At 38.2% G+C, this 26,788-nt stretch overlaps 1 protein-coding gene across 4 annotated transcripts in view; it reads right to left on the reverse strand.

Annotated features, from left to right (window-relative positions):
• Nucleotides 1–1,239: 1,239 nt before the first annotated feature.
• The window catches only part of Clhc1 (clathrin heavy chain linker domain containing 1), a 61,289-nt gene continuing 35,740 nt past the window's right edge, over nucleotides 1,240–26,788 (reverse strand). For 3 of the 4 annotated variants that reach the window (XM_023716583.1, XM_004632429.2, XM_023716581.1), the window contains 4 exons: nucleotides 17,929–18,103; nucleotides 13,566–13,768; nucleotides 4,243–4,422; nucleotides 1,240–1,654 (listed from right to left, as the gene is read on the reverse strand). In XM_023716583.1, coding sequence (XP_023572351.1) covers nucleotides 1,458–1,654; nucleotides 4,243–4,422; nucleotides 13,566–13,768; nucleotides 17,929–18,103 — 755 coding nt within the window. In that variant the 3' untranslated portion in view covers nucleotides 1,240–1,457. Of the gene's footprint in view, nucleotides 1,655–4,242; nucleotides 4,423–11,441; nucleotides 12,573–13,565; nucleotides 13,769–17,928; nucleotides 18,104–26,788 lie in introns of those variants that run through there. The other variant, XM_023716582.1, reaches the window with a different exon arrangement.

Below are 26,788 nucleotides of genomic sequence, written 5' to 3' on the forward strand. Positions count from 1 at the left end.
ATCAAATAGTCCAGATAAATACAATTATATCATACAAATGGGTTAAAATGTGGGATTTTGTAAGTATAAAGCAGAGAAATATTTCTTTCTGCAACCTCCTACAAATAACTAAATGCCTTCTTATGTGATACACATACACTTCATATACAAATCAGCAGTAATCTTCATAAACCTAAATAGCCATGACTATCCACATTTCACAAATGAGTAAGAGAATGTATCAGAATTTTTATATAAGACTAACTCCAAGTTCAGATCCTTTCCATTATAAAAAATTCATTCAATTTCAAGTTCGGAAGCCAGTGTGTGATTTTGCTCCTATTCTATCTAGTAGCAGCTCACTTCGCCCTTCAAGGTGGACATTCAGCTCGTATGTTCTGCTGTGGCACATGGACTGAGAGCGCTCTGAGAAGCTGGGGGTCTGTTCTGCTTGATCGGTGCCCATGCCACACTTATTAAATATTCTGGAAATCACACCTGTCAATGGCACAGAATTCTGGGTTTTTAATAAGATACTTATCCAGGCACTTGAAATAATAAAAACCGCTTTGATGATGCATTTTCTCTGCCTATAGGTATTCCAGGTCAACATCTACATAAAATTTGGCTGGTTCATCCTTCTAAAGAAGAGTAAGTCAGGACTTCTAATTTCTTGTTGAAGTCCAACCTTTGCAGGTGCCTTGTTTTTTGTCTTCTCTAGTGTTTTGGTTTTTTAAAATTGTTTTCTAAGTGAGGCTTACTTTTTGTTTTTGGTGCCAAGGACCAAACCCAGGGTTTTCAGCTTGCTAGGCAAGCATTCCACCACTGAGCTAAATCCCCAGCCTACCTTTGCTTATTTATAAATACCAAAGCATGGGACATACCTTTAAGTCAATGGCAAAAAATTACTGTGCTCTAGGTTTTATCGGCAAGTTAACCTTAAAATAACATCTGCTTCTCTTTTCAAGGCAAGCTTGCAGAATTTGATATTTGGTCAGTCAGCCTATAGGCAAAACACCTACCTTACCTTCTTCAGTTCTTGCTATCAAATTAAGTCACCAGAAAATATTTTTTTTTCGTGTGTGTATGTGTGTGTGTGTGTGTGTGTGTGTGTGTGTGTGTGTCTAGAACTGGGGATTGAACTCAGGCCCTTGCGCTTGCCAGGCAAGCACTTATTCTACTGAGCTACCTCCCCGGCCCAAAAATAATATATTTGGACATTCATTTACGTCCTTAAAATCTCTATACAACTGCACACTAAGTTGTAATCTTGGATTTTATCTAAATTCAATATAAGAAATGACCATATTGAAAAAAAACAGTAATATAAATGTTTCAAGTAAAGTCTAAATATCATCATAACAAAATTAGTGTGGTTTAGTTCTGAGAGCTTTATTTATAATTATGCCAAAAATACTTTGCACAATCAACATACCCATAATGTTGTACAAGCTCCCTCAACTGGTTAAAATATAGAACTACCAAAAAACATGTTCCATTGGGTTAACTTTTTCATCTTCTTCAGAAATTACTGTAACTCCAGCCTGAGATTGAAGAATGGACATGATGTTGTTAGCTAATTTGGTAAAGCCGTTTTGTGAACATACATCTGCCATGTCTTGCCATGTTTCTAGTGAGCAAAATGAATCACTCATCATAAGATGTTCTATTGCATCTGGGGAAAAAATAAAAAAATTATAGCACAACATTTGTTTGATAATCTGCACTTAGCAATTCTTCAAAAATATAAAGAGATATAATTTCAACTCAGTTACTCTTAAACTCTACCTGATGTCCATAAACTTAATGATATAATACATGGTTTGTCTAGCTTATAGTACATCCCTTTTCCTCATTATCATTAACTTTTTATGTCTCAATCCAACCCTCTACCATTTTTCACACTCTACACTTCTCTACTCATCTCTCCTTTGACTCTTGGGTAAAGTATCAGCTGACAGCTACAAGGCAGGGAGTTCAGAAAGTGAAGGGTGCAGGCTCATCTTGTCAATGGAAGCCCCTTTGAGTTTTTATGATGCTATAAGCACGTTTAGAAATGGCATAGTAGTGCCATCCCAAGGATTTAAGAAACTCTTTAGGAGACTGTAATGGTTGATTGGCTGTGTCAACTTGAGAAGTTTAAAGCTTAACTAAATTGGCTCAGCAATTCTACACCCAGGGTGTAGAGGGGCCGCCCTAGGGGAGCCCATCATTTAAATGATATACAAGAGAACTAAGGAAGGACAGAGGGTTCTATTTCTTCAGAGGAGCTCCAGTGTTTGCCTTCAGCTTGGACGTTGTCTTTTGGCTTCTAGCAGAGTCTTTGGCTTCTGCCTTGGACCCGCCAGCCTTCTGGTGTAGACTCATCAGCCTTTCATCGCAGTCCCATCAGCCTCCCAATACAGACTTACACTGAACACTGCCGTGAGCTCCAGACCGTGGTCTGAATCCTTCAGTCTCTGCTGTGCAGCCGCCTTCTGTGCCTCCTCATCCCCTCTAGCTGACGGTGGTAGGCCAATCTTGTAATTTCTTATACAGCTGTACATCTTGTGTTACATCTGTTTCAACCCTGGCTGATACAGAAATTCTCTAACCTCTTAAGTGGAGACCTCTTAATTAAGTAGCTTTTATAACAAATACTTTTTTCTAAAGAAAGTGAAATAATTTTCCTTTAAAAAAAAAAATCTAGGTCAGGCATGCTGGGGCACACCTGTAATCCCAGCACTTGGGAGGCTGTGAATGAGGCCAGCCTGCCCTACACAGTGAGTTCAAGGCTAGCCTGAACTGCACAGCAAGACCCATCTCAAAAATAAATAAATAAAATCTAACAATATTTACTTTTGAAAGTCTATTATTGGGTCTGCATTTGGTATCTATAATCTTTTTGAAATACTGGTGATTGAAACATGAACCTTTGCACTGAGCTATATCCCCCTCAGTTGCTAAATTGACTGGGTGAGGCTTGAACTTGCAGTACCTCTTACTTGAGCCTCCCAGAGTTCTAGGATTACAAGTGACACCATACCCAGCTTGGAACTAATTTCTTACTTAATACCTATATTACATATAATACAAGATGATTTATCCTGCTGGTCACAGCAGTACATGCCTATAATCCCAGCATTTGGGAGGCTGAGGCAGGAAGATTCCTATGAGTGCAAGGGCAGCCTGGGCTACAAAGTAAGCTCAAGGCCTGAGCTGCATAGAAAGACCTTGTCTCAAAAAGACCCCCAAAAATTAAAAAAGATCCTCACCATACTATCAACACTATTATGTTTACCATAACTGCCATTTTCTTCTGAAATAATTTGATTGATATTTTTAATAATTTGCAACTATAAAATCACCTATCAAAATGCGACTTCAAGTAATCTGTCTATCTTTCCTTGACCCTAAACAATAATGTAAAATCAAGTTTGTGTTGATTTTATATGTTTAATTAGTGAAAGGAGGGGAAAAATTAATTTATTACTCTATACTACACTGTAGATTTAGGTTCAGAGGTAGTATCATGTAAATATGCATAAGTCTGGTCTAAGAATTAAAACATAGGGGCTGGGGATATAGCTTAGTGCCACACACACACACAAAGAATTAAAGCATATAAAGCTTATATCTAAATAACTTTTAAGGGGCCGGGGAGGTAGCTCAGTAGAATAAGCGCTTGCCTGGCAAATGCAAGGGACTGAGTTCAATACTGGTTCTGCCAATAAATAAATAAATAAATAACTTTTTAAAAAGCATGTAAAAGATCACAAATGTACACAATAATATATGTTTTTAGAATAGCGTTAGTTATTAAAATTATTATGGCATTCCAATCAAGTTTAATAAAGATTCTTTTTTCATTCTGATTCTCTCAAGAAGCACAAATATTTCAGGAGACTTACTGACATGGTGATCTCCACATTTATATATTCCTAAAGCTAAATGATGCTAAGAAGGAACTCTAAAAGAAAATTTGAGATAATTCATTCATACACATTATGAAACTTCCCCTAAATAACCCATTATTTCTTTCAGAACATTTTTTTAAATGTATTTAGTACAGGGTCTACAGGGTCTCACTATGTAGATCAGATCTGTAGTGATTCTTCTGTTTTCAGCCTCCCAAGTGCTGGGATTACAGGCGTTTACCACCACGCCCAGTCTCAGTTGCTCTCTCAGCACACCCCAGGGGTGGGGCCACTGCACTCTGCCTAAGCAGGCACTTCAGTCCACTGAGCTATCTGGCCAGCCCTTCTTTCAGATCATTTTACTTACCTTTCCCACCTTTATTTATTTCTTGAAGCAACTTAATCCCAATTTCTTCCATATTTATAGAGAATAAATGAAGTATAATAAAGACAAAAGATAAAAATGGTAGGTTCTCATTCCTTTGTTTAGTGAGAGACTGAATTAGTTCAGCTTGAGGACATAATGTTATTAGCTGTACCAGGTCATCTGAAAGTAAAGATGAAAAACTGTATCTCAACATGTTATGATAAATCAACTAGAAGTGTACCAGCTAATGTCTATACTTCCCAGTCAACACTTCTGTTTTCAATCCTTCCAAACCCCTCAAAGACAAACTCCAACCCAATTCAATAGTACTATCCCAAATTAAATATACACACGACATATGGAGAGATTCTTCATTTAATGACAAGGTCCCATTCCTGGGAACAGGTCATTAAATGAACTGGTTGTTAAATGAGGATTTGTATATAGTATGTACATTACAACATTCAGAACAAAGAATAGTCAAAGGAAACACCAATTCAATGACTTTGCTTTTATGCTAACACTTACAGACAGTACTGTTAAGTATGGCAGAACATAAAACTATAGTACTATAAAGTATGATCAGAAAAAAACCTACCGTACTATATAAATAAGAAGTACTATCCTAAAGACACTGAGACAATATAGTAAAGGTGTACAAAACTGCGTGTGCGTGCATACATGCACGGGCACACACACACACACACACACACACACACACACACACACACACAGATAAAGCCAGGCATGATGGCATACACCTGTAAACCCAGGACTCAGGAGGCTGAGTCAGGAGGATAATCATGAGTTAAAGATCAACATGGGTTACATAACAAGTTCAAAGCCTGCTTTCAGTGCCACACTGGACTCACCCCCAGGTGCACTGAGCCAGCCACTGAGACCGGGTATGGTGGCGTACACCTGCAATCCCAGCACTTGAGAGGCTGAAGAACAGAAGCTATAGTGAGACCCTGTAGACATTACACTAAATACATTTCAAAAAAAAGAAGAAAGGAATTAAAGATGTAATTAAAAACCTCCCAACAGGGAGCCAGGGAGATGGCTCAGTGGAATAAGTGCTTCCCTGGCAAGCGCAAGGGCCTGAGTTCAATACCCGGTTCCACAAAAAAAAAAAAAAAAAAAAAAAAAAAAAAAAAAAAAACCTCCCAACAAAGAAAAGCCCAGGTCCTGATAGATTTGCTGCTGAGTTCTATAAGAAACTTACAGTCTAAATGCCACTATTTCTAAAACTCTAAGGAAACTGAAAGGAAAGTGATGCTCCCAGATCCAACCCTGGAAGCAAGCATTACCCTGATACCAAAACCACCACCCCACAAAAAAAAAAGAAAAGAAAACTAGAGACCAATCTTCCTAGTGAACACAGATTTTCTTAAAAAATCCTCAATCAGATACTGACAAACAGAATGCAACAATTCATCAAGAAAATTATATACTATGACCAAGTTAGATTCATCCCAGAGACACAGTAATCTTCAACAGATACAAATAAATAAATGTAAAACACCACATTAACAGAGTCAAGGACAAAAACTATACAATCATCTCAATAAATGCAGAAAAACTATCTGTTAAAATCCAACATCTATTAATGATTTTAAAAAATATAGAAAATTAGAATGGTCTTTATCTTGATCTGATAAAAGCCATCTATAACAAACCAACAGCCAACATCATGCTCAATGGACAAAAACTGAAAGTTTTTATTCTAAAATCAGGAACAAGACAAGGATGCCCACTATCACAACTCTTGATCAATATAGTTCTGGTAACATTAGAGCAATTAGAAAAGAGAAAGAAATAAAAAGAATAAGGATAGGAAGGGAAGAAGTTGGACAGAGAGGAAACTGAATGCCTCATTTCTCTTTTTTTTAGGGGGTATGGGAATCAAAGTCAAGACCTCCAACTTGCCATGCAAGCATTGTGCCCTTGAGCTATATCTCCAACCCAGGAAGGGAAGAAATTAAATTATCATTATTTGCAGATGACATGATACTCTGCATAGAAGACCCCAAAATCTCCACCAAAAGACACCTAGATTTAATAACTAAATTCTGTACCATAGACACAATTCTGTCTATGTCACAAATTCTGTCTAAGGGTACAGAATTTGTGTAGACAAAGTATACTCAAAAATTAATAACATTCTTGTATACAGATTTAAAAATCCACTGAAAGATAAATTAGGGAAACACAGCATAGAAAGAGAGAGCGAGGGGGGAGTGAGGGAGGGCAAAAAGGAAGGAGGGAGGGAGGGAGGGAGGAAGGAGCTACCTCAGAATCAATCTAATGGAAGAAGTAAAAGAACACTACATTGAAAACTATAGTACTCTGAAAAAGAGATCAAAGAGGATATCAGAAAATGGGAAGATATGCCATGTTCGTGAATAGGAAGAACAGATACAGTGAAAATGGCCATATTTTCAAAATTGTTATACAAATTTAATGCAATCCTAATCAAATACCAATAGTATACCACATAGAATTAGAGAAAACAATCCTAAAATTCACTTGGAACCAGAAGAGACCTAGAAAGCAGTCAGGCTCAGGTTGCTGTGGTTCCATCCCTACAACTCAAACCTGCCTTGAAGGCATTCGGAGCAAAAAAAAAAAAAGAGAGAGAGACCTAGAATACCAAAAACAATTCTGGGAAACAAAGTTAAGGCAGGGAGCATCACAATCCCTCACTTGAAATTATATTACAAAGCTACTGTGATAAAAAAAAAAAAAAAAAAAAAAAAAAAAAATGGGTCCGGGAAAAAAAAAAAAAAAAAAAAAGGCAGGGGGCCTGCCCCTTAACTCAGCTCTTTAAGTGGCTGCTTCAACAAAGCAGTCAGGCTCAGGTTGCTGTGGTTCAATCCCCGTAACTCAAGCCAGCCAAACCTGCCCTGAAGGCATTCAGAGCAAAAAAAGAAAAACAGAAAGCAGACCCAAGGATCAATGGAATAGATTAAAAGATACAGAAACAAGTCCAGACACACTGAGCCACCATATCTTTGACAAAGGGGCCAAAAGCATTCACTAGAAGAAAGATACCCACTTTAATAGCTGGTGCTGAAAAAACTTGCTTCCCACATGGAAGGTTAGACCCATATCTCTCACCATGCACTAAACTAAAATCAATGGATCAAAGACTTAAACATCAAAATAGAAGCACTAAATCTGCTGGGAAATGGAGTAAGCAGGACTCTTGGAGACCTTGGTACAGGCAAAGACTTTATGAACAAAACTTCAATTACATAGGAAGCATCAATGAATCAACAACTGGGACCTCATCTTGTTAAAAAGCTTTTGCACAGCAAAACAAAACTACCAACAAAGGAAAAAGATAATCCAGCTACTCCTCAGACTGAGGATACTACTTAGAATGTAAAGAATTTTAAAAAGCAGTCCTACTATATTTAAAGACCCAATCCAAAATTTGGCAACTAAAATGTATAGATCTTCTCAGAAGAAGAAGCAGAAACTATAAATAAATGTACCCAAAAAAGTTCAACATCACTGGTCATTTGAGCGATACAAATCAAAACAACACTGAGACACCATTTCACTCCAAAGAGAATTTGACTGAGCTTTTTCATCTTCTTGGTATCTTCCCAAAAGAATTAGAAGCATTATATCTCAGCAATATATGAATATCCAAGTTTTTAGTGGCAGTTTGTAATAGCTAAATCTTGCAAACAGCTCAAATGCCAATCAACCAATGAATGGAGATATATATATTAATCTATCATAAAGAAGGCTAAGCTTGAGACACGTATGAGTAAATGGGTGCAATGTGAAACCATACTCTTAATGAAATAAATCAGGCACACATTTTTAAATAGTGCACTGTTTTTCTGTAAGCAACTGAAAGTGTAAATGTGGACCAAAATGTATAACAGATATTGGGAAATGGGAAGAAAATGTTCAAATGGGAAAGGGAACAAGAGAGGAGGGGGAAAGAACTAAACAAACAAGGAAAAAAGAGTACAAGGAAAAATGGAAACAAAGATTTCATAAATAAAAAGGAGTTGCTGGAAGGGGAGGAGAATGGAAAAAAATAATGTATATCATGTAAAGGTAACTATATGAGTATTATCATTACATATATCAAAAACATACCAATAACATTTTTACAACTGACTCTGAAGTCCATTCCCTTCTTAATGTAGTGTTCTAAAATTATACACATGGTATGTATTAAGTGTATATATCTGTATATATGATTTGTTTGCATACATACAGAAAGATAAATGACAGGAGAAAATAACAAAGAAGAAAAAGAACATAATCTTATACCAATGAGGTAAAAAAAATTAACAAATGAATGAAAAAATATTTTCCTAGGATAGAAATAGACCATTATGATTTGAGTCACTTACCTTGGCCTCCACAAAGATGACATTTTTTAATGAAATATCCTCCTAGCCTCTAACATTTTGCAATTGGCCCACTTTCTATTTTGTTCAGTGAGGTTTTTAAACCCCCTTCTCATAAATTAATGAACCAGTATTTACTCATTATGGACAAGAAATGGTCTTGAGCTAACCAGAAAGGACATGATTTCTAATTGGACTACCTGTTTCTTTTGGTTACTACATGTACTTTTGGTTACTACACGAATCCATTTACTTATTCCTTGTCTTGACATGTCATTAATCATTATTAATCATGTCTCATGTATAGTCTCTTTTAATAAGCATATAAGGGCTTAATGCTAAGTGTCACATCTGTTTAATTCATGAATACCTACAAGATGGTTCTCAAAATGTGGTCCATCATCTATAATATTAAGGCTATTTGCATAAAACTACTAATTTGTTATCTACCTTTTTTTTTTTTTTTTTTTCTAAACCGGGGATTGAACTCAGGCCCTTGCGCTTGCCCAGCAAGTGCTTATTCCACTGAGCCATCTCCCCGGCCTTGTTACTTACCTTTTCCACTCTTATTTTCTCACATGTTATAGTAGTATTTTCCAGAGGCTACATCATATCAACAAACTGAATACAAAAGCAGGGTGTGCCATCAATCTTAGTAAGCCAGACACTGCAGATGCTATGGTTTGTGTCTAGCTGTCCCTCCAAAGCCTCATACAGTCATGGGGCAGCTTCTAGAGTTTGACTGATTCATGGTCCAATGCTGGGATTATGGGTGTGAGTTCTACACCCACCCTGGGGCAGGTATCCTGCATACACTATTAGGGAGAGAAAGAGGTTTGCTCCCTCCTGCTTTTCCCTTTTGCTTTTTTTGCTTTTGTCATTTTCTGCTGCTATGAATGGTTGCCCTCTGTCATACCACCCAGCCTTGGAGCCAGCCAAGTATGGACTGAAACCTACACAAACTGTGAGCTAAAAAAACCTTTCCTTCTTTAATTTTGGCTATTGGATATTTTGTCTCAGCAATGAGAGGAAAGTAACTAACACATCAGAGACCTGAAAAATTTAAAACAATGGCACCTTTTATTTTGTGGTTCAGAAGTGCACGTTTATTCAATGTGCAAGCACTTAAAAAGAGTTTATAATTCTGTTCATGTCCCAGTCATGACAGACTGACAACACTGGCAGACTGAAAGTTCTCTCAGTAACTTTAGTCTTTATAATAGATAAATAAATAAAACAGGTCAACATAATGCTTTTAAAAAAAATGCTACTCTTTTTCACTAAATTGTTTGATTTTGGTAAAGTTATTCTGCTATAAAATATTTTATTCATGATAATGTGTCATGGGCTTATTGTCACTTTAAATGAGTTGGCAGATTTATTTACTTATTTATTTATTTAGCTACAGGGTCTCACTAAGCAGTTCAGACTCATAGTGATCCTCTTGTTTTCAGCCTGCCCAGCAGCTGGGATTATAGGCGTGTGCCACCATGCCCAGAGTCCATCAGAGGCTCAGCGTGCCCCAGGGGCAGGGCTGGCACTGCATGTGGTACTAGGGATCGAACCCCAGTCCCCGCACTTGCTTAAGCAGGCGCTTAGTCCACTGCACTATCTCACTGGCCCTGAGCTCGTAGATATTTTTGAATTTTCCATTTTGATTTTTTTTAATGTTCTATTTGTTTTGTTTTCTTGAGACAGGATCTTGCTACATAGCCAGGCTAACTGAACTCACCATTGTCCTGCCTCTGCCCAAGAACTGGAATTAAAGACAGGTACCACACCTGTTCATGTTTTAATTTCTAACAATTTTTTAAAATATTGTTTCTATCCTTCAGTTTTTGTTCAAGTTATTATCATTTTCATCTTATAATCAATTTTAAAAATAATTATCAAGGCTTAAAAGACAAGAATGTCTCAAGTTACTAAAGCATGTATTATTTCAGAGTATAATAGAGTTAGAGTAACATAAAATATGACAGCCAATCATGTTTCCATGCACTTACACGAGGCAGAGTTTACAAACAAGAAGGAATTCATATTTTACTTAATAAAAATTCCAAGAACAATTAAAAACTATGCTTCATGTCTAAACACTAATACAATTATTGCATACGAAAAAAATAACAGAAAATAATCTGTATACTTAGAAAACAATAAATATAATTCATTCACCAATTTTTTTCTTTTTTGTGGTACCAGGGACTGAACTCAGGACCCCACACTTGCCAGACAAGCGCTTATTCTACTGAGCTATCTCCCCAGACCCAACAATTTGTAATTGTTTCTCAGTTTCTTTTCTTTCAGTGCTGGGACAAAATACCCAACACCCAACATTACCAAAGGAAAGGTTATTTAGCTCAGTTTGTGGAGGTTTCAGCCCATACTCAGCTGGCTCCCAGGCAGGGTGGCACGCGGCAGAGGACAGCACTTCATGGCGGTGAAAAACAGCAAAACAGCAAGAGCAAAAAGGCAGGAGCAGCAGCGGCAGCTGAGGCAGAGAGCATGCCTGGGCTCCCCCTTTCTCACACTGCACCCGGGTATCCACCCCAGGGTGGGCGTAGCACTCACACCCGTAACTCCAGCATTAAGATCATGAATTAATCATAAACTCTGGAAGCCCACAACCCCACCACTGCATGAGGCTTTGGGGGAACAACTAGATACAAACCATAACAGTGTGGTACCTACTCTGCCAGATTCTGTCCTGTTGTTTTGCAACTATGGGTGAACTACTTACCTTTCTGGGCCTTAGCCTCTCTGTAGAAATACAGTTTGTTTGTTTGTTTGTTTGTTTTTTTGGGGGGGCTGCTTTTTTTTTAAAATCTAAAAAGTAAAGATTATAACAAAACCAACTTCAAAGAGTCAGCACAAGGATTAAGTGATATAATGCTCATGAATAGTCTAGCTATTAGCTGTTATTACAATATTCATGTCAGGTAAGATGTTATTAATGAAAGAATTAGTAACTTTAAAAACTACACAGATTCTAAGTAAAAGACAATGTAGTATTTCAAAAATTATCAGAGTCAACAGGCTTAATAAATACTCATTTTCCTGGGAAATGTGACTTAAAATTGCTCTGCTTGGTTTCATTTTGCAAAGTCTTAAGTCAAGGATAGAGTCTAGAAATCAAGCGTGGCAAAAACATGGGACATGGTAAGATGTCAGGACCCTTGTACAGTAGGGTTACTTGTGAGCTAGCACACAGTGAGAGATCGGCTCCTTCAAGCAGGGCACCCTGCTGGCTAATTCACTTAGATAATGCCTCAGTTGCAATGTAGGGGTCCGGCGGCAGCCCGCAGGTAGGGTGGCTCGGATCTTCGCTCTTCCATCACCAGCGATCGCTCTGTGTAAGCCAAGATGGGCGTGTACAAGTGCATCCAGGAGCTGCGGAGGAAGAAGCAGGCCGACGTGCTGCGCTTTCCGCTGCTGTCCGCTACTGGCAGTATCGCAGCTCTCAGGGTTCCACAGGGCTCCTCGCCCCACAAAGCTCGCAGACTGGGATACAAGGCCAAGCAAGTGCATGTCATACGCAGGATTCGTGTGCACCGCGGTGGCCGCGAACGTCCCGTTCCTAAGGGAGCCACTGACGGCAAGCCTGTGGCGTTAACCAGCTGAAGCTCTCGCGAAGCCTTCGTCTGTTGCTGAGGAGCGAGCTGGACGCCGCTTTGGGGCTCTGAGAGTTGTTGATTCTTACTGGGTTGGTGAAGATTCCACATACAGATTCTTTGAAGTTATCCTTATTGATCCATTCCACAAAGCCCTGAGAAGAAATCCTGACACCCTGGGGATCACCAAACCGGTCCACAAGAACAGGGAGATGCGTGGGCTGACATCTGCAGGCCGCAAGAGTCGTGGCCTCGGAAAGGGCCACAAGTTCCACCACACCATTGGTGGTTCTCGCCTTGTAGCTTGGAGAAGGCACAATACTCTCCAGCTCCACCGCTACCGCTAATAATATACGCGATGTTTGTAAAATTCATAACCCAATAAAGAATTTAGGATAGTTTTTTAAAAATACAATGTAGGTGCTTAAACATCCTCAAATGAACATTATTTCCCTAATTCATCATTTCTAATGTTTATAGCATATTCCAGTTTAGAGCGTCCAACCTGTGTTCCACCTTTATTTGTTTTTATGCTCTTTTTGAGTGAAGTGAACTTTTCTTGGCCCACAAGTAAGGTATATAATATAAAGTATGTAAGTAATAAAACCTTTCTATTTTAAAATATTTTTCTTAGGGCCAGGGAGATGGCTCAGTAGAATAAGCACTTGCCTGGCAAGCCCAAAGGCCAGAGTTCAATCCCCAGTTCTGGAAAAAAAAAATTCTTATGACATTTTAAAAAATAGGAAAAAGGCAGGCTGCAGGTTGGACATTCCCAAAGCTACATAATTTTCTCTCTCTCTCTTTTTTTTTTTTTTTTTTTGTTTCTCTTTGTATGTATTCAGTACAGTGTCTCGAGGGTCTCACTACACAGACTGAACGCATATTAATCCTCCTGTTTACAGCCTCCCAAGCACTGGGATTACAGGCATGCACCACCACACCCCATCTCAATCACAGATGGCACTCTGGGGATCAAACCCTAGTGTCTGCATCTGCCTAAGCAGGTGCTTTAATCTGCTGAGCTATCTGGCTGGCCCTCCTAAAGCTATACAGACAAATATATCCACTAAATTTATCTTCAAGACTATAATTTCTAGTACTGTCCAGTTATTAAACACATAATGAGAAAATGCATACTAAATCTGAATGTTTACCATGAAAGTCAATGAGCTACATCTTATTTTCATAAAAAATTACAAAGGAAATCTACTTACCAGTATGTCTACAATAGGTTTTATGATGTGAATTTAAAATAATATCTGCTATAATGAGTAATCTTACAGTTCAAGTCCAGAATTTGACTACTATAAAAAACAAAATAGACTATTTCACTTACCTGAAGTAAAGTCCTTAAACTGCTGCATGTACTCCATGGCCTCATGAATCTGACCTTGTTTACACAGGCAAAGAAGAGCTTTCTTATGCATGCCACATTTGCTGTAAATAATCTGAGCTAAAGCCAAGCACTTGGCCTTGTTAAAAGTATCGTGCTCCCCATAATCAATAATCACATCCCCAGCCTCCTCAGAAAATGTTATCCTAGAGCAAGCAGATCAATAAGGCTCACATTAGAGAACTCTTGATAAGTGGCTAAAATTAAATATTTGAAAATTCAACAAAGGAGGACTGATTTTTCTATAGCCTATAAGAATTCCAAGTCAATATGTAATGATATAGGAGAAGTTAAATACATCTAAGATTTAACAACAAAAATAATCAGCATATACTCCTTTGGGGGAAAATATTTTGGTGAAACTAAGGCCAAGTTGTTTTTTGTTTTTTTTTTTTTAATTTATAAAGAAGATTAAAACTTCTTGAAATGACTGGTAAGATTTAAAATTACAAGGTAAATAAAAATTATCTTGGGCCAGCAAGATAGCTCAGAGGACTAAGTGCCTGCTCTGGCAAGTGCAGGGACCAGGGTTCGATCCTGTCCCACATGCTGCCCCTGCCCCAGGGGCGTGTTGAGCCTGCAACGCAGTCTGAGTGTGGTGGCGCACCCCTGTAATCCCTGCACTGGGAAGGCTGCAAATAGGAGGAGCACCATGAGTCTGATCTGCGTAGTGAGACCCTGTAACAAATATACAAATGAAAAAAAAAATTATCCTGTGAGGGTCTTGATGTTCTTGAAATTATATAGAGTATACTGAGGTTCTAAAATCTGCAGAATGTAAAAATGTATTAAATGTTGGCTAAAGACAGTGAGAACAATTTTACCCCATAATTAATGATAGATTTTACATGTAGTTATACTAAAAAGAAGACAAAGTATGGTAGCACTGTTATTTTTAAAGTTTTGTTACAGACTTATAAGAAGCAACATGAGGAAAGGCTGTAATTGTACTTATTAAGACAGACTGAAAGAAGTAGTTCATTTAAGATAGCTTGTTTGAACAGATTTCATTTGTCACCAACTTTTAAGGCCCCAGTGCCGGGAATGGAACTCAACAGGCTCATGAACCCTAGGCAGGTGTTCCGTAACTGAGCTACATTGGCCCCATTTGTCACCATAGTTTAATCCTCCATCTTCATGCACAACTGAAGCAAACCATCTGTACTATCACAGTAACTCTACCTAGAATCTACCAGCATGAGCCAAAAGAACAGTTGGATGAGACTAAAAATTTCACTCCTCATTATTAGTTAGATGGAAATTGTGCTTTAGTTGTATTTTAATTAATGGCTACAAAAATAACACTGGTGTCTGTATCCAATGAACAAACTGCTGATAACACTAAAATGAAATCCTGAAATTGCTACAAAATGTTTACTGAAAATTTAGAAAATAAAGCTTTCTGTATTTACTGTGGTGGGCAGCACAAAAATAGGCCTAAAACAAGAATACAACTTGAGCACAAATCAATGACTTGTTAAGTAATTCCTTGATTTCCAACTTAAATACTAAGACACAGGTTTCAGTACACATAGTCACAACACTCCCTGAAAAGGGACAAGTAAATTAGAATCAACATAGTGGCTGCTATACCAGGAGAGATGAATAATTCCAGTATTTTAGGAATAACACCATTGCATTTTACTACACTATAAACATTTAGTACATTGTGCCCAGTGTATGTTAGCACTAATACCATTATTAATATCTCTTATTAGTACTATTTTTAATTAACCTCTTACTACTACCATTATTTTATTTTTCAAGTGGTCACCACTATGATGCTGCTCCATCTGTAACCCCAAAGGGCTGGAGAATGGGCGTAAGAACTCCACCTGGTCCTCCACTCCCACACCCCTCATCACACTGTTTTCCTAAAGTTCTCTTGTGCGCTCTAACATCCCAGCTACCAATTCTATGAGGCTTTCAGGAACTTCTAAAAGTGGACCTGAGAACAAATGGGACCAGATCATATTAAAAAGCTTCTACACAGCAAAAGAAACAACCAATAGAATAGAGACAGCCTACTGAAGGGGGAAAACTTCTGCCAGCTATTCCTCAGACAACTTGTATCTAGACCATAAAAAGACTTCATAAAAATCACAGCCCATAAAGTAAAAGATGCAATCAAAAGATGGGCAACCTAAATGAATAGACATTTCTAATAAGTACAAATGATCAATAAGTACATGGAAAAATGTTCAACACTGTTGGCAATTAAAACAACCCTGAGATACCATCTTACTCCAGAAAGAATGGGTTTTATAAAGAAATGAAATAATAGATGCTGGTGAGGCTGAAGGGATAGAGAAACCCTTCTACACTGTTTCTGGTAATGTAAAATGGTGCAACCATATGAAAGTCAATACGGAGATTCCTGTAACAACTAACACTAGAAATTCCATCTGACCCAGCCATTCCCCTTGAGTCAGATTACAGTGATCCATGCATACCCATATATGTAGCCACACAACTCATAACAGCTAAATCTTGAAAGTAGCCTATATGTCCATCAACAGATGATGGATAAAGAAAGTGTTTATATACAATGGAGTACTATTTTCCCATAAAGAAAAATAGATTTGAGTTCCTGCAGGAAAATGGAAGCCCTTGAGACTATGTTAAGTGAACTAAATCAAAGTTAAATACCACAAGATTTCTTTTACATGAGAAACCCAAAATATAAATAAAGAGCAAAATAAAAGATAAAGGGAAGTAGGAAAATATATTTTGTTCAACTGGTAAAGCAATCAAGAGATGGAAGGGGGAACAAGAGGAAGGAAAGGGGATTTTTTTAAAGATGTGTTACGTGCATGTACCAACTGCTAAAAGTAAGGTAATCGTTATGTAATGCAAGCATGAATTAATAAAAACTGAAAAAATAAAGTTTTTTTAAAAAGCCCATAGAACTGTATACCTTACACATGTATATCATATAAATTATATCTCAATAAAATTATAAAAACTAAGTTACAGATCTAGGACCAAATGTAACAGAAGATCCAATTTGTCCCACCAACCCTTCTTGCAATGAGAACCCAGTCGAGACCAGATCAAGAGTTGATTCACAACAATTCACAAAACAGTTTCCCCAAGAATTATGATCACAGAATCCTGGAGAAGTTGTGCCTGGATGGAGTGAACTTAATATGTAAGACAAACAGAACTATGTTGTGCAAATGATTGGCTGGCCTAGATGCCACCTAAACGCCCCACCTAAACCTTCCACACGGGGCCACCGTCCCCTTTACAGCTGCTCTGGGTGCTGGTTGCAGGTGGTTCATAGGTGCCTCTCTCTGCAGCATGCTGTTCTTGGTTGATGGAAGCTGCTGTGCCCCCTGTGTGTTCCCCCCTCCTCTAGGCAGCCCACAGTTAATGGGCTTGACAGTCTTAATAAAGAAATATAAAAGGCCAGTGCCTGTAGCAAGGGAGAACAGCTCTGTAGCATGGTTTATGCGCCAGAGCCATAAATTAGGCCAAGTAGACTTTGTCTGAGGCCACAATGTCACTTCCCTATTCTGCATCACTCAATCCTTCATAGGTATTTCCTGAGAAGCCCTCCTTCTATCAATTCTGTGCACTCAAATTCCTGTCTCCAAGAAGCCACCTCCTAGAGCTGGGATATAGTTCAGCAGCGCAGTACTTGCCTGGCGAAAGTAAGGTCCTGAGTTCAATTCCTGGTACCAAAAAAAAAAAAAAAAAAAAAAAAAAAAAAAAAGCAGCAGCCACCTCCTGCTATCCTTGTATGTTCTTCCAGCTGATACATCACCTGGGGTCACATATCCCTGTCAGTGTGGAACCTGGTTCCTGCCTTTCCCTCCCAAGCAGTGCGATACTGATGACCCTTCTCCATCCTTATTGTCTACCTTCCATCTACCATGAAATCATCAAGAAGCATTCTGTGAATGACTGTAAATCAATTCTTTCTTTCAGGGGCAGGGCCTGGGCCTCAGGACCTTGCCCTTGCCGGGCAGGCACTGTATGGCTGAGCTACATCCCTCGCACTGAATCAATTCTTGACCTAGTCTCACTGCGACTGGTCCTCATCACTCCATGAATGCTTTCCAACTAATTGATTGTCATAAGGTCCTAAAATATATGTTCAAATAATACACTGATGATAAAACATAATTTTCAGAACTGTAGTAATGAGATATAAAAACTTAGTTAAGGGGCTGAGGAGATAGCTCAGTAGAATAAGCACTTGCCTCACAAATGCAAGGGGCTGAGTTCAATCCCCGGTTCTGCAAAAAAAAATTAAAATAAAATAAAATAAAAATTTAGTTAAAACTTGAATTTTGCTTACCTTTCCTGGGTGACCCAGTTGATGACTAAATCAAGCCGTTTTTCAGACAGTCCACATTTGATTCCTTCCAAAGTCAGATGTGCATCAATAGGATTTCTAAAAGCACGACTTGTGCTAAATATGGCCTCAAAAAATAAGAGTAATGGAAGAGGTTTTCCTCTTATCTTGCCCAAAGCTACAAAAGAAAAGTTTTGAGTCAGGTACCTTAAGAGATAGTTTGCTTTTTCTAATTTCAGATTATTTTCATGCCTTTGTATTTTCTACAGCTTTAAGCTTATGTACAGATTAAAATTCATACCTTTGATAGTAACTAAATAGCATTATCCATGCCATGTGAAAGTGGAGGCAGAGAATAATCTGTCTACAAACTGAGAGATGCCAAAACTTGCTGATGGACACCGGAAACTAGGAGATCTCCCTGGGAGCCTCTGGGAGAAACCAAACCTGTTGACACTTTGATTTCAGACTTGTAGCTTCCAGAACCAAGAAAACTTAAATTTATTTTCTAAGTCACAGGACTGTCCTATTAGTAGTCCAAGTCCGCCATGATCAAAGAAAAACTATGACTTGAATAGAAAAACAAAAAATGCAGTTGCAAATACACTAAGGATCAAATTCCTCATGTGAACTATATTGCTCTATGACCAATCAAATTAAACAACTAAAAACTGAGGATTTTTTTTTGGGGGGAGGGGCTGGCTCAGGGTGCCTTAAGGGCGGGTCTGATGCAGCATGTAGAGCTGGGGATCGAACCGCTTTCCCCTGTGCCTGACTGAGTTTGCCCAAGCAGGTGCTGTAGACAACTGAGCTAACCTGCAAGCCCCCAAACAACTAAGAACTGGACACTGAGATCAACATATTTATTCAGACACATCCTGCGTGGACTATGTGCTGCTCTGAGTTACTCCATGTATAACTTTCAGGCTGTGCTTTGTCCCATTTAATAAAGCAGTTTGTTCCATTCTGAGCACAAATGCTGAGGAAGAATAACTTGGCAATGTGTCAGTGCAAATAGCTGGCCACCACATGCTGGACACATCAATCTTATTTAAAAACTCTAAAACAAGCAGAGTATGATGGTGCACACCTGTAATCCCAGCACCTGGAGGCTGAGGCAGGATGATCACCATGAGTTTGAGGTCAGTCTGAGTTACACAGTGAGTCCAGGCCAATCTGAACTACAGTGAGATCATCTCAAAAAAAAAAAAAAAAAAAAAAAAAAAAAAAAAAAAAAAAAATGTCTTCCACCTACAGAGCACAATCATAAGGGATAAACTAATGAAATTAACCAGGATAATAAAGACCACCACCTATAAACCCATCAAATTAAATCAGGGGAACATGGACACATGACATACTAAATTATACCAGAGAAAAATAAGCACATAAGCTAATAGGACATATAAAAATCATATAAAAAGGGAGCACCCAACAGTGGAGCATGGAGGTGACACAGGTTGACCTGTCATCTCATCAGACCACATGATGGATGCATCCTGCAATCAGCAGGTAACAAACTCCAGTTCTCCGTCCTCCAGTTTCAGCCTACCTTGATCTCAAGGACACAGTACAGTTTCTGCTGTCCAGACATGGGCTTCGAACCAACTCTGCAATTTCAGTAGCCCATACCTCAGACAAGCTCTGCCTGGCCTATAATTTTAATTTGCCACCTATGGTGACCTTTCAGATCCCTGGGCTCTCAGCCTTTGCTTTCAGTTCTGCCCCTTGGGATCCTGCAACTGCTGTTAACCTCGTCTTCGGTGTTCTGCAACCTGTGCATCATTGTGCACACTGTGATGTATAACCTGAGTGCCATGGATATCAGCAACAAGGATTACAGAAGAATTTATGGGGGCCCTGGATATAGCTCAGTGGCATAAGCGCCTGCCTGGCAAGCACAAGGTTCCGAGTTTGATTACTGGTACCAGAAAAAAAGAATTTGATTTCTAGGTGTGGAGGTACATACCTACAATCCCAGCACTCATGAGACTGATAAAGGAGGATCCAATGGGAGTTCAAGGTCAGCCTGTAATGCCGTCTCAAAAAACCAAGCAATCAATCAAACTAAGATTGACTGGCTCATTGGCTATAGAGTGAAATCTTGAATACTCAACCAGACAAGGCTGATAAAATTGATGTCATTTGTGAATATATTATTATTCAATAAAATCTGACATTATGGAAAGACACAAATGTATCTAATATATGTTAATGGCTAGGTCACTCATGACACACCCTAACTTTGAAAATAATTCAGTAAGAATCACAAACTAGGCAAACTAGGATATTGAAATTTATAGGTAGGCTTAGCCAAGGATCAAACAAGGTTTCTCTAGAATTAAAAATGTGTTATCATCATGCTGAATTTTTAGTCATGCTAATATGACTAAGCAGTGTGATTACAACTCATTTTAAATTTAAATTGTATATACAACCTATACTATGCAGTTCGGACTGGCCTTGAACTATGTAGCAAGGCTGGCCTTGAACTCACAGCGATCCTCCTAGCTCAACTTCCGGAGTGCTTGGATTATAGGCATGTGTTACCCATCACACCTGCCCTGAACTTTAATTCTATTTTTTTTTTTGAACTTAAATTCTTAACCCATCAGGTTCTTTTTCTCTTGTGAATCTAAAATATTCAATTTCCCAGATTTTTACTTAACTTCCTCTTCAGAGAAGACGTAACACCAATACTCCACAAGACTTGTGATGAAACCAAGAGGCAGTACTCCCAAAATCATTCCTGAAAGATAGCCTTACTACTCAGATTCCAAAATCAGACAAAGATCCAACCAAAAAGAATACAGTTGCCAAAATCCTCAACAAGAGACTGGCAAACAAAATGCAACCAATCATTCAAAAGAATGAAACTGAACTCCTACACCTTGTACCTGTTAAAAGTGGCTCAAGCTGAGAACTGGTCACAAGTGAGGGGGCAACGCAAGACCAGTGTGAGGATAAAGAGTATCTAAAACAATCAACCTGTTTCAATCCCGAGAAACAACTTGCCTGAGACAATTCCAGTCATACTAACTTTGTCAAATGTATAAGCAAATACTCTGCATTGAACAGGAGAAAGCAAACTGGAACTAAACAGGAAAGGAAGAACAGTGGGTGAGGGGGCACTTCTTATTGTGCAGGCAACAGGGGGCAGAAGTGCATTGGTAGTGCCAATATTCAGCACAGGTGTGTATCAGTATTGGCATTTCATCAGGTACAAAAAGTTGGAAGATGGAGGTTTACTAGAGCCAGAGAGATAAAACGAACTTAAGAGAAGCCATAAAGAAAAAATAGGCTTAGAAGAAGCCAAAGGGAAAAAGTGTAGGCACAGGACAGAGTCCCAAGAACCACAGATATATATATAGAAATGCTGCTATATTCTTGGTTCTTGTATCTACCTTACGTTCTAAGACCACTGAAGGATTGGCTTGGAATACTTTAAAATCAAGTCCCAAGCACAGGAATGGAGGGGAGGACAGCAATGGTCCCCCGGTCCCACTGATAAAACCCTCTAGCTTTGCTCAATCAAATAAGGAAGAAACTAAGGGAGACAAAAATGAAAATTCTTTTTTTGTTTTTGACCAGTAACTCAACTTTAATGCAATGCACATTGGATTGAAGTGTTGGGTTTTGAAGGAATACAAAAGGTAATGAAATATAATGAAAATATTTTTCTAGTCATTCAGGAGAATCAGGAGAAATGGTAATCAAAACAGATAACAATATCCTAAGTGTCTCACTGAGCTTGATAAAAATGTATTTCAAAACAAAAATAATTACATGATGAATACACTTTGCAAGCAATGATCACAAAGATAACTAAATTTCTAATTTCCTAGTAATCAAAATGGAATATACAGCAGGCCCACATAATCAGTGACTGTATTATAAAATATTTTATACAAATTTGAGGGGCTTGGGAGATGGCTCAATGGAATAAGCACTTCCCTGGCAAGCGCAAGGACCTGAGTTCAATCCCCAGTTCCACCAAAAAAAAAACAAAAACCTTACAAATTTGACTCTTAGTCAACATTATTCCACTATATCTAAATTTTTTGTTTGTGGTTTCTTTTTCTTCTTCATCTTCTTTTGAACGCATATAGCTCAGCGTTTTCCTTGTTCCTCTTACTGAAGGTACAAATCCATGTGGTTTTGCCAGTATTTTGGGTCACAGTGAAGAACAAATATTGGTACCCTCACAACTGTCCCTTTGGGAATGGTCACTCATTAACTCCAACACCTTTTTTACAGACCCTTGAGATTCTGTTCTCCTCTAGAACATCATACGTAGGAAGTGCCTTGTGGGCAAAGCTGCATTCATCTCCTGCTGCAACTTCTTCTGGATGTCCGGGTGAGTGGCCAATTCATACACAATTAAGAAAAGAGCATTCCTGGTGGTCTCATAACCAGCAAAAAGAAAAGAAATTGATAGAACTGTAATCTTGACATCAGAAAGAGCTGATGGAGAGCAGACTTTCAAGTAAAGTAGACCTTCCTAGTTTAGATGAGGAAAAATCTATCTGAAGTGCCCAAAAGCCCTGGGAGGAGCTTGGGAGGCCCAGCAAGTGGGCTTCACCCCAATGCCTGTCTTACAAACCAGAAACAGAATAATTTAAATTCACCTGTCTAATGGTAACTCTACTCGTGGCCATCTGCTTCCCAACTCCTTTTTTTTAAAAAAACAGAACAAAAAAAAAAAAAAAAAGGTTAAAAAAAAAAAAGCATTAGAAACAATACAGAATTTCACTAAAACAAGTAATACGAATTCAACAATGGTTGTTATATTGCATAATGTAGTCTTCAAATTAATATTGTCTAAATTAACAGATATAAGTATGCAATGTTGGTAAAAAAGAAAAAAAGTTGTAAGAAATTAAAAAGAAAAAATAAATTGGTATTAACTACTCCTTTCAATAGACCAGCAGAAATCAGCAGATCTAAGCTATGCTACACAGACACACAAATCTGTCTTTTTCCTTTTCTTTCCCCACGATTTTCCTTATCCCAGTTTTCTTCCCTTCCAACAGATTCACTGCCTTCCACAGTACCTACCGTACCCTGAAGGAAATTCTATTTACTCCTTCAGGTGCTTACGCTAGAGACGCGGTATGCTATCGGCACGTGCAGATCAGATTTCGCTTTTGACTATGGTCTCTATTTGCATCCATTTACCTTTAAAAGCCTCAAGTTTACCTTTTTTAGGCTTGAGTAATACTCTATTATATAAAAATACATCATTTTTATCCATTCCTCAGGTGATGGACATTTGGGTTTTTTCCAAGATTTAGCTATGACAAATCGTACTGCTATAAACATAGGTGCCCATATACCACTGTGGTATGATGTTTTCAGTTCTTTTGTTTTTTGGTGTTTTTTTTTTGTTTTGTTTTGTTTTGTTTTTTTTAATTATTAGGTAAGGGTCTACAAGGTGTTCAGGGTCTCACCACTAGATTAGACTCGTAGTGATTCGCCTGTTTACAGTCTCCCAAGAGCTGGGATTACAGGCATGCGCCACCACACCCAGTTTCAATTGCAGTCTCAGTGTGCCCCAGGGGTGGAGCCAGCATGGCAGGCCCTGGGATCGAACCCCAGCCCCTGCACCTGCTTGCAGGTACTTTAATCCGCAGAGCTATTTGGCTGGCCCAATGTTTTAAATTCTTTTGGAAAAACACCACAGAGGGGAATAGCTAGGTCAAATAGGACCTCCAATCCTAGCTATCTGAGGAATCTCCATGCTGATTTCTAACTGGTTTTACCAGTGTACAATCCCACCAACAGTGGAGAAGGGTTCCTTTTTCCCTATAGCCTTTCCAGGATTTGTTATTGGTTGACTTCCTGATGATAACCATTCTTTCTAGAGTGAGACAGAATCTCAGTGTTGTATGAAATTGCATTTCTCAAGTGACAAATGATATCAGAAATTTTTTCATATATTTACTCTGTTGGTGATTTCTTTTCATGTGCAGAAACTTTTTAATAAGGTAAGATCCCAGCTGTTGATTCTTAGAAGTATTTCTCATGCCGTCTGGATTTGGTTCATGAACTCTCTACTTATCCCTATGTCTTTAAGATTTCTACCTACTCTCTCCTCCAGCAGATTTAGTGTTTCTCTTTTAATATTTAAATATTTGATCCATTTTGACTTTAGTGCACGGTGATAAACATGAGTCTAATTTTAATCTTTGGCATGTGGAAAGTCAGTTTTTCCAATACCATTTACTAAAGTGGCTATCTTTCTTCCAGTGAGTATGTTTGGCCCTTTTGTCAAGGATAAGGTGACCGAATGTGTTTGTAGTTGTGTATCTTTTAATCTGTTCCACTGATCCTCAGATCTATTTTTTGTCCAGTACTATGCTGATTTTTTATCATAGTAGCTCTGTAGTCTAATTTCAAATCAGGGATTGCAATGATTGCTGCCTTTCCTTTGTTATCCAGGATTGCTTTTACTATTCTGTGTGTCTTCTCGTTCCAGATGAATTTCAGAAATGTCTTCTCTAGTTCTGTAAAGTATACTAATGGTATTTTAATTGAGATTGCATTGAATTTGTATAACAATTTTGGGAGTATGGCCATTTTCACAATGTTGAAATATCTTTCCATTTTCTGAAATCATCTTTGATCTCCTTTTACCAAGACTATAATTTTCACTGTAGTAATCTTTTACTTCATTTTTAGATTCCTAAGTATTTCAAATTTTTTGGAGGTTATTGTGAAAGGTGTGGTTTCCCTAATTTCTCTGTGTAGTCATTGTTTGTGTACAGAAACATTATTGATTTTTGAATGTTAACTTTGTATCCTGCTATGCTACTAAATTTGGTTATTAAATCTGTAAGTCTGTTGGTAGAGTTCTTGGGGTCTGCTATGTAGAGTGGCATGCCATCTACAAATAAAAATAATTTAATTTCTTCCTTTCCCACTGTTATTCCTTTTATTTCTGTCTCTAATTGCTCTGGCTAATGTTTCCAGAACTATATTGCAGGAGTAATGATAATGGACATCTTTGTCTTGTTCCTGATTTTAGGTGAAGGCTTTCAGTTTTTGTCCATTTAGTTTAATTAAGAGTACCTGAAGCAATCAAGCTGCTTCAATTCTGAGAAACACTTTGCCTGAGAAAATTTCAGCCGTTATTCCCTAGGCAACCCTGTGTCACCTGATACTAACTTTGTCAAATGTATAAACAAACATGTTCCTATGGTGGTTGAGTGGTTCCTTTCCTCCCATCAGGAGAGAGGGCTCTACCTGACCTATGAGTCCAAGTAGTGAGACTCTGTACCTAATACATGAAAAAAAAAATACTATTTAGTAGAAACATGCAAATCAAAGCCATAATGAGAGCCAGAGATGGTGAATTCTGGTGGAATTACACACTGTAATTCCAGCATTATGAAAGCTGAGGCAAGATGACTGTCATAAATTTGAGGCCAGCCTGGGCTAAAAGGCAGTTCAAAGCCAGCCTGACTACATAAAGAGACCCTGTCTCAACAAAACAAAAAACAATATTAAGTACAGAAAAAGGATACATAAATATTGATCTATCTATCTCTCTCTCTCTCTCTCTCTCTCTCTCTCTCTCTCTCTCTCTCTCTCTCTCTCTGTCACTGGAGACTGAACCAGGAACTTAATACTAAGCTATATCTCCAGTCCCCCCCCCCTCTTAAATTTTGAGACATGGCCTCACTAAGTCACTAAGGTGCCCAATTTGGACTTGAACTTGCAGTTCTCCAGTGTGCTCCGATAGTGCTGGGATTAGGGCATGGACTAACACACCAAGCTCCTCATACATTTCTGATAGGAATAGAAAATGGTGCATCTAAATGTTTAAAAGTTTCTAAATTGTCTCACAGAGTTAGCAAGAAACATAGCAATTTATCCCTAGGTGTCTATTTAAGAGAATTAATATAGATAGATAGATAGATAGATAGAGATATACAGATATAGTTGTACACAAATATTCATACAACAATTATTCACAGTGTCTAAAAAGTGAAGAAAAACCCAAAGATCACTAATTGATGAATAGACAAACAAAATGTAGTAAGGCAATAAAAAAGCAGGAACTACTGATACTTGCTGCAACATGAATGGACCTCAAAGTCATGCTAAGTGATAGAAGACAGTCAAAGAAGACCACATGTTGTGTGACCCTATTTACATGAAAAGTCTGGAATAGACAGTCCATATAGACAGCAAGTACACTGGGGGTTGCCTACATGTTGGAGGGGGCTCAAGAGTAAGGGATTAATAGGTACAAGATACAATTAGTGAGTACACTTTTAAAATCATAAGCATGTTCTAAAATTAGATTATGATATGGACTTACACCTCTGTCATTACAGCAAAAACACTGCCCTTTGTAGAGTTCCCCTCGGTATGCTGCATTAGTATATTACAGACAAAACCTACATAATCAACTCAATAAATCTAGAAAAAGTATTTTACAAACCTAATAAACATTCCTGATCCAAATCTCACCAACCATGGATACAAGGAAATTTTTCTAACCTTATAAAGGACCCCTATTAAAAAAAAAAAAAAAAACCTACAGTTAATATACTTAATGATGAGTACCGACATGCTCCATCACTAAGGTCAAGAACAAGGTAGAGGTATCCATTCTCACTACTACTGTTTCAAACTATAATGGAGGATCTGGACAGCACAGCAACAAAACAAAGGAAAGAGATGGATGAGGAGGGGAAGAGGAAGAAGAGGATGAGGAGTAGGAGGAGAAAAAGAAAAAGAGAAGAAGAGAAGGAGGAGGAAGAGAAAGAAAAATAGGCATCTAGACTGAAAAACAGATCTGTCTCTACAGAAAATGACAAAATCCCACATGCAGCATTCTAAGAAAGCTACAATA

This window comes from Octodon degus, unplaced genomic scaffold (assembly GCF_000260255.1).
Source record: "Octodon degus isolate 3935 unplaced genomic scaffold, OctDeg1.0 scaffold00048, whole genome shotgun sequence".
Classification (NCBI taxonomy): domain Eukaryota; kingdom Metazoa; phylum Chordata; class Mammalia; order Rodentia; family Octodontidae; genus Octodon; species Octodon degus.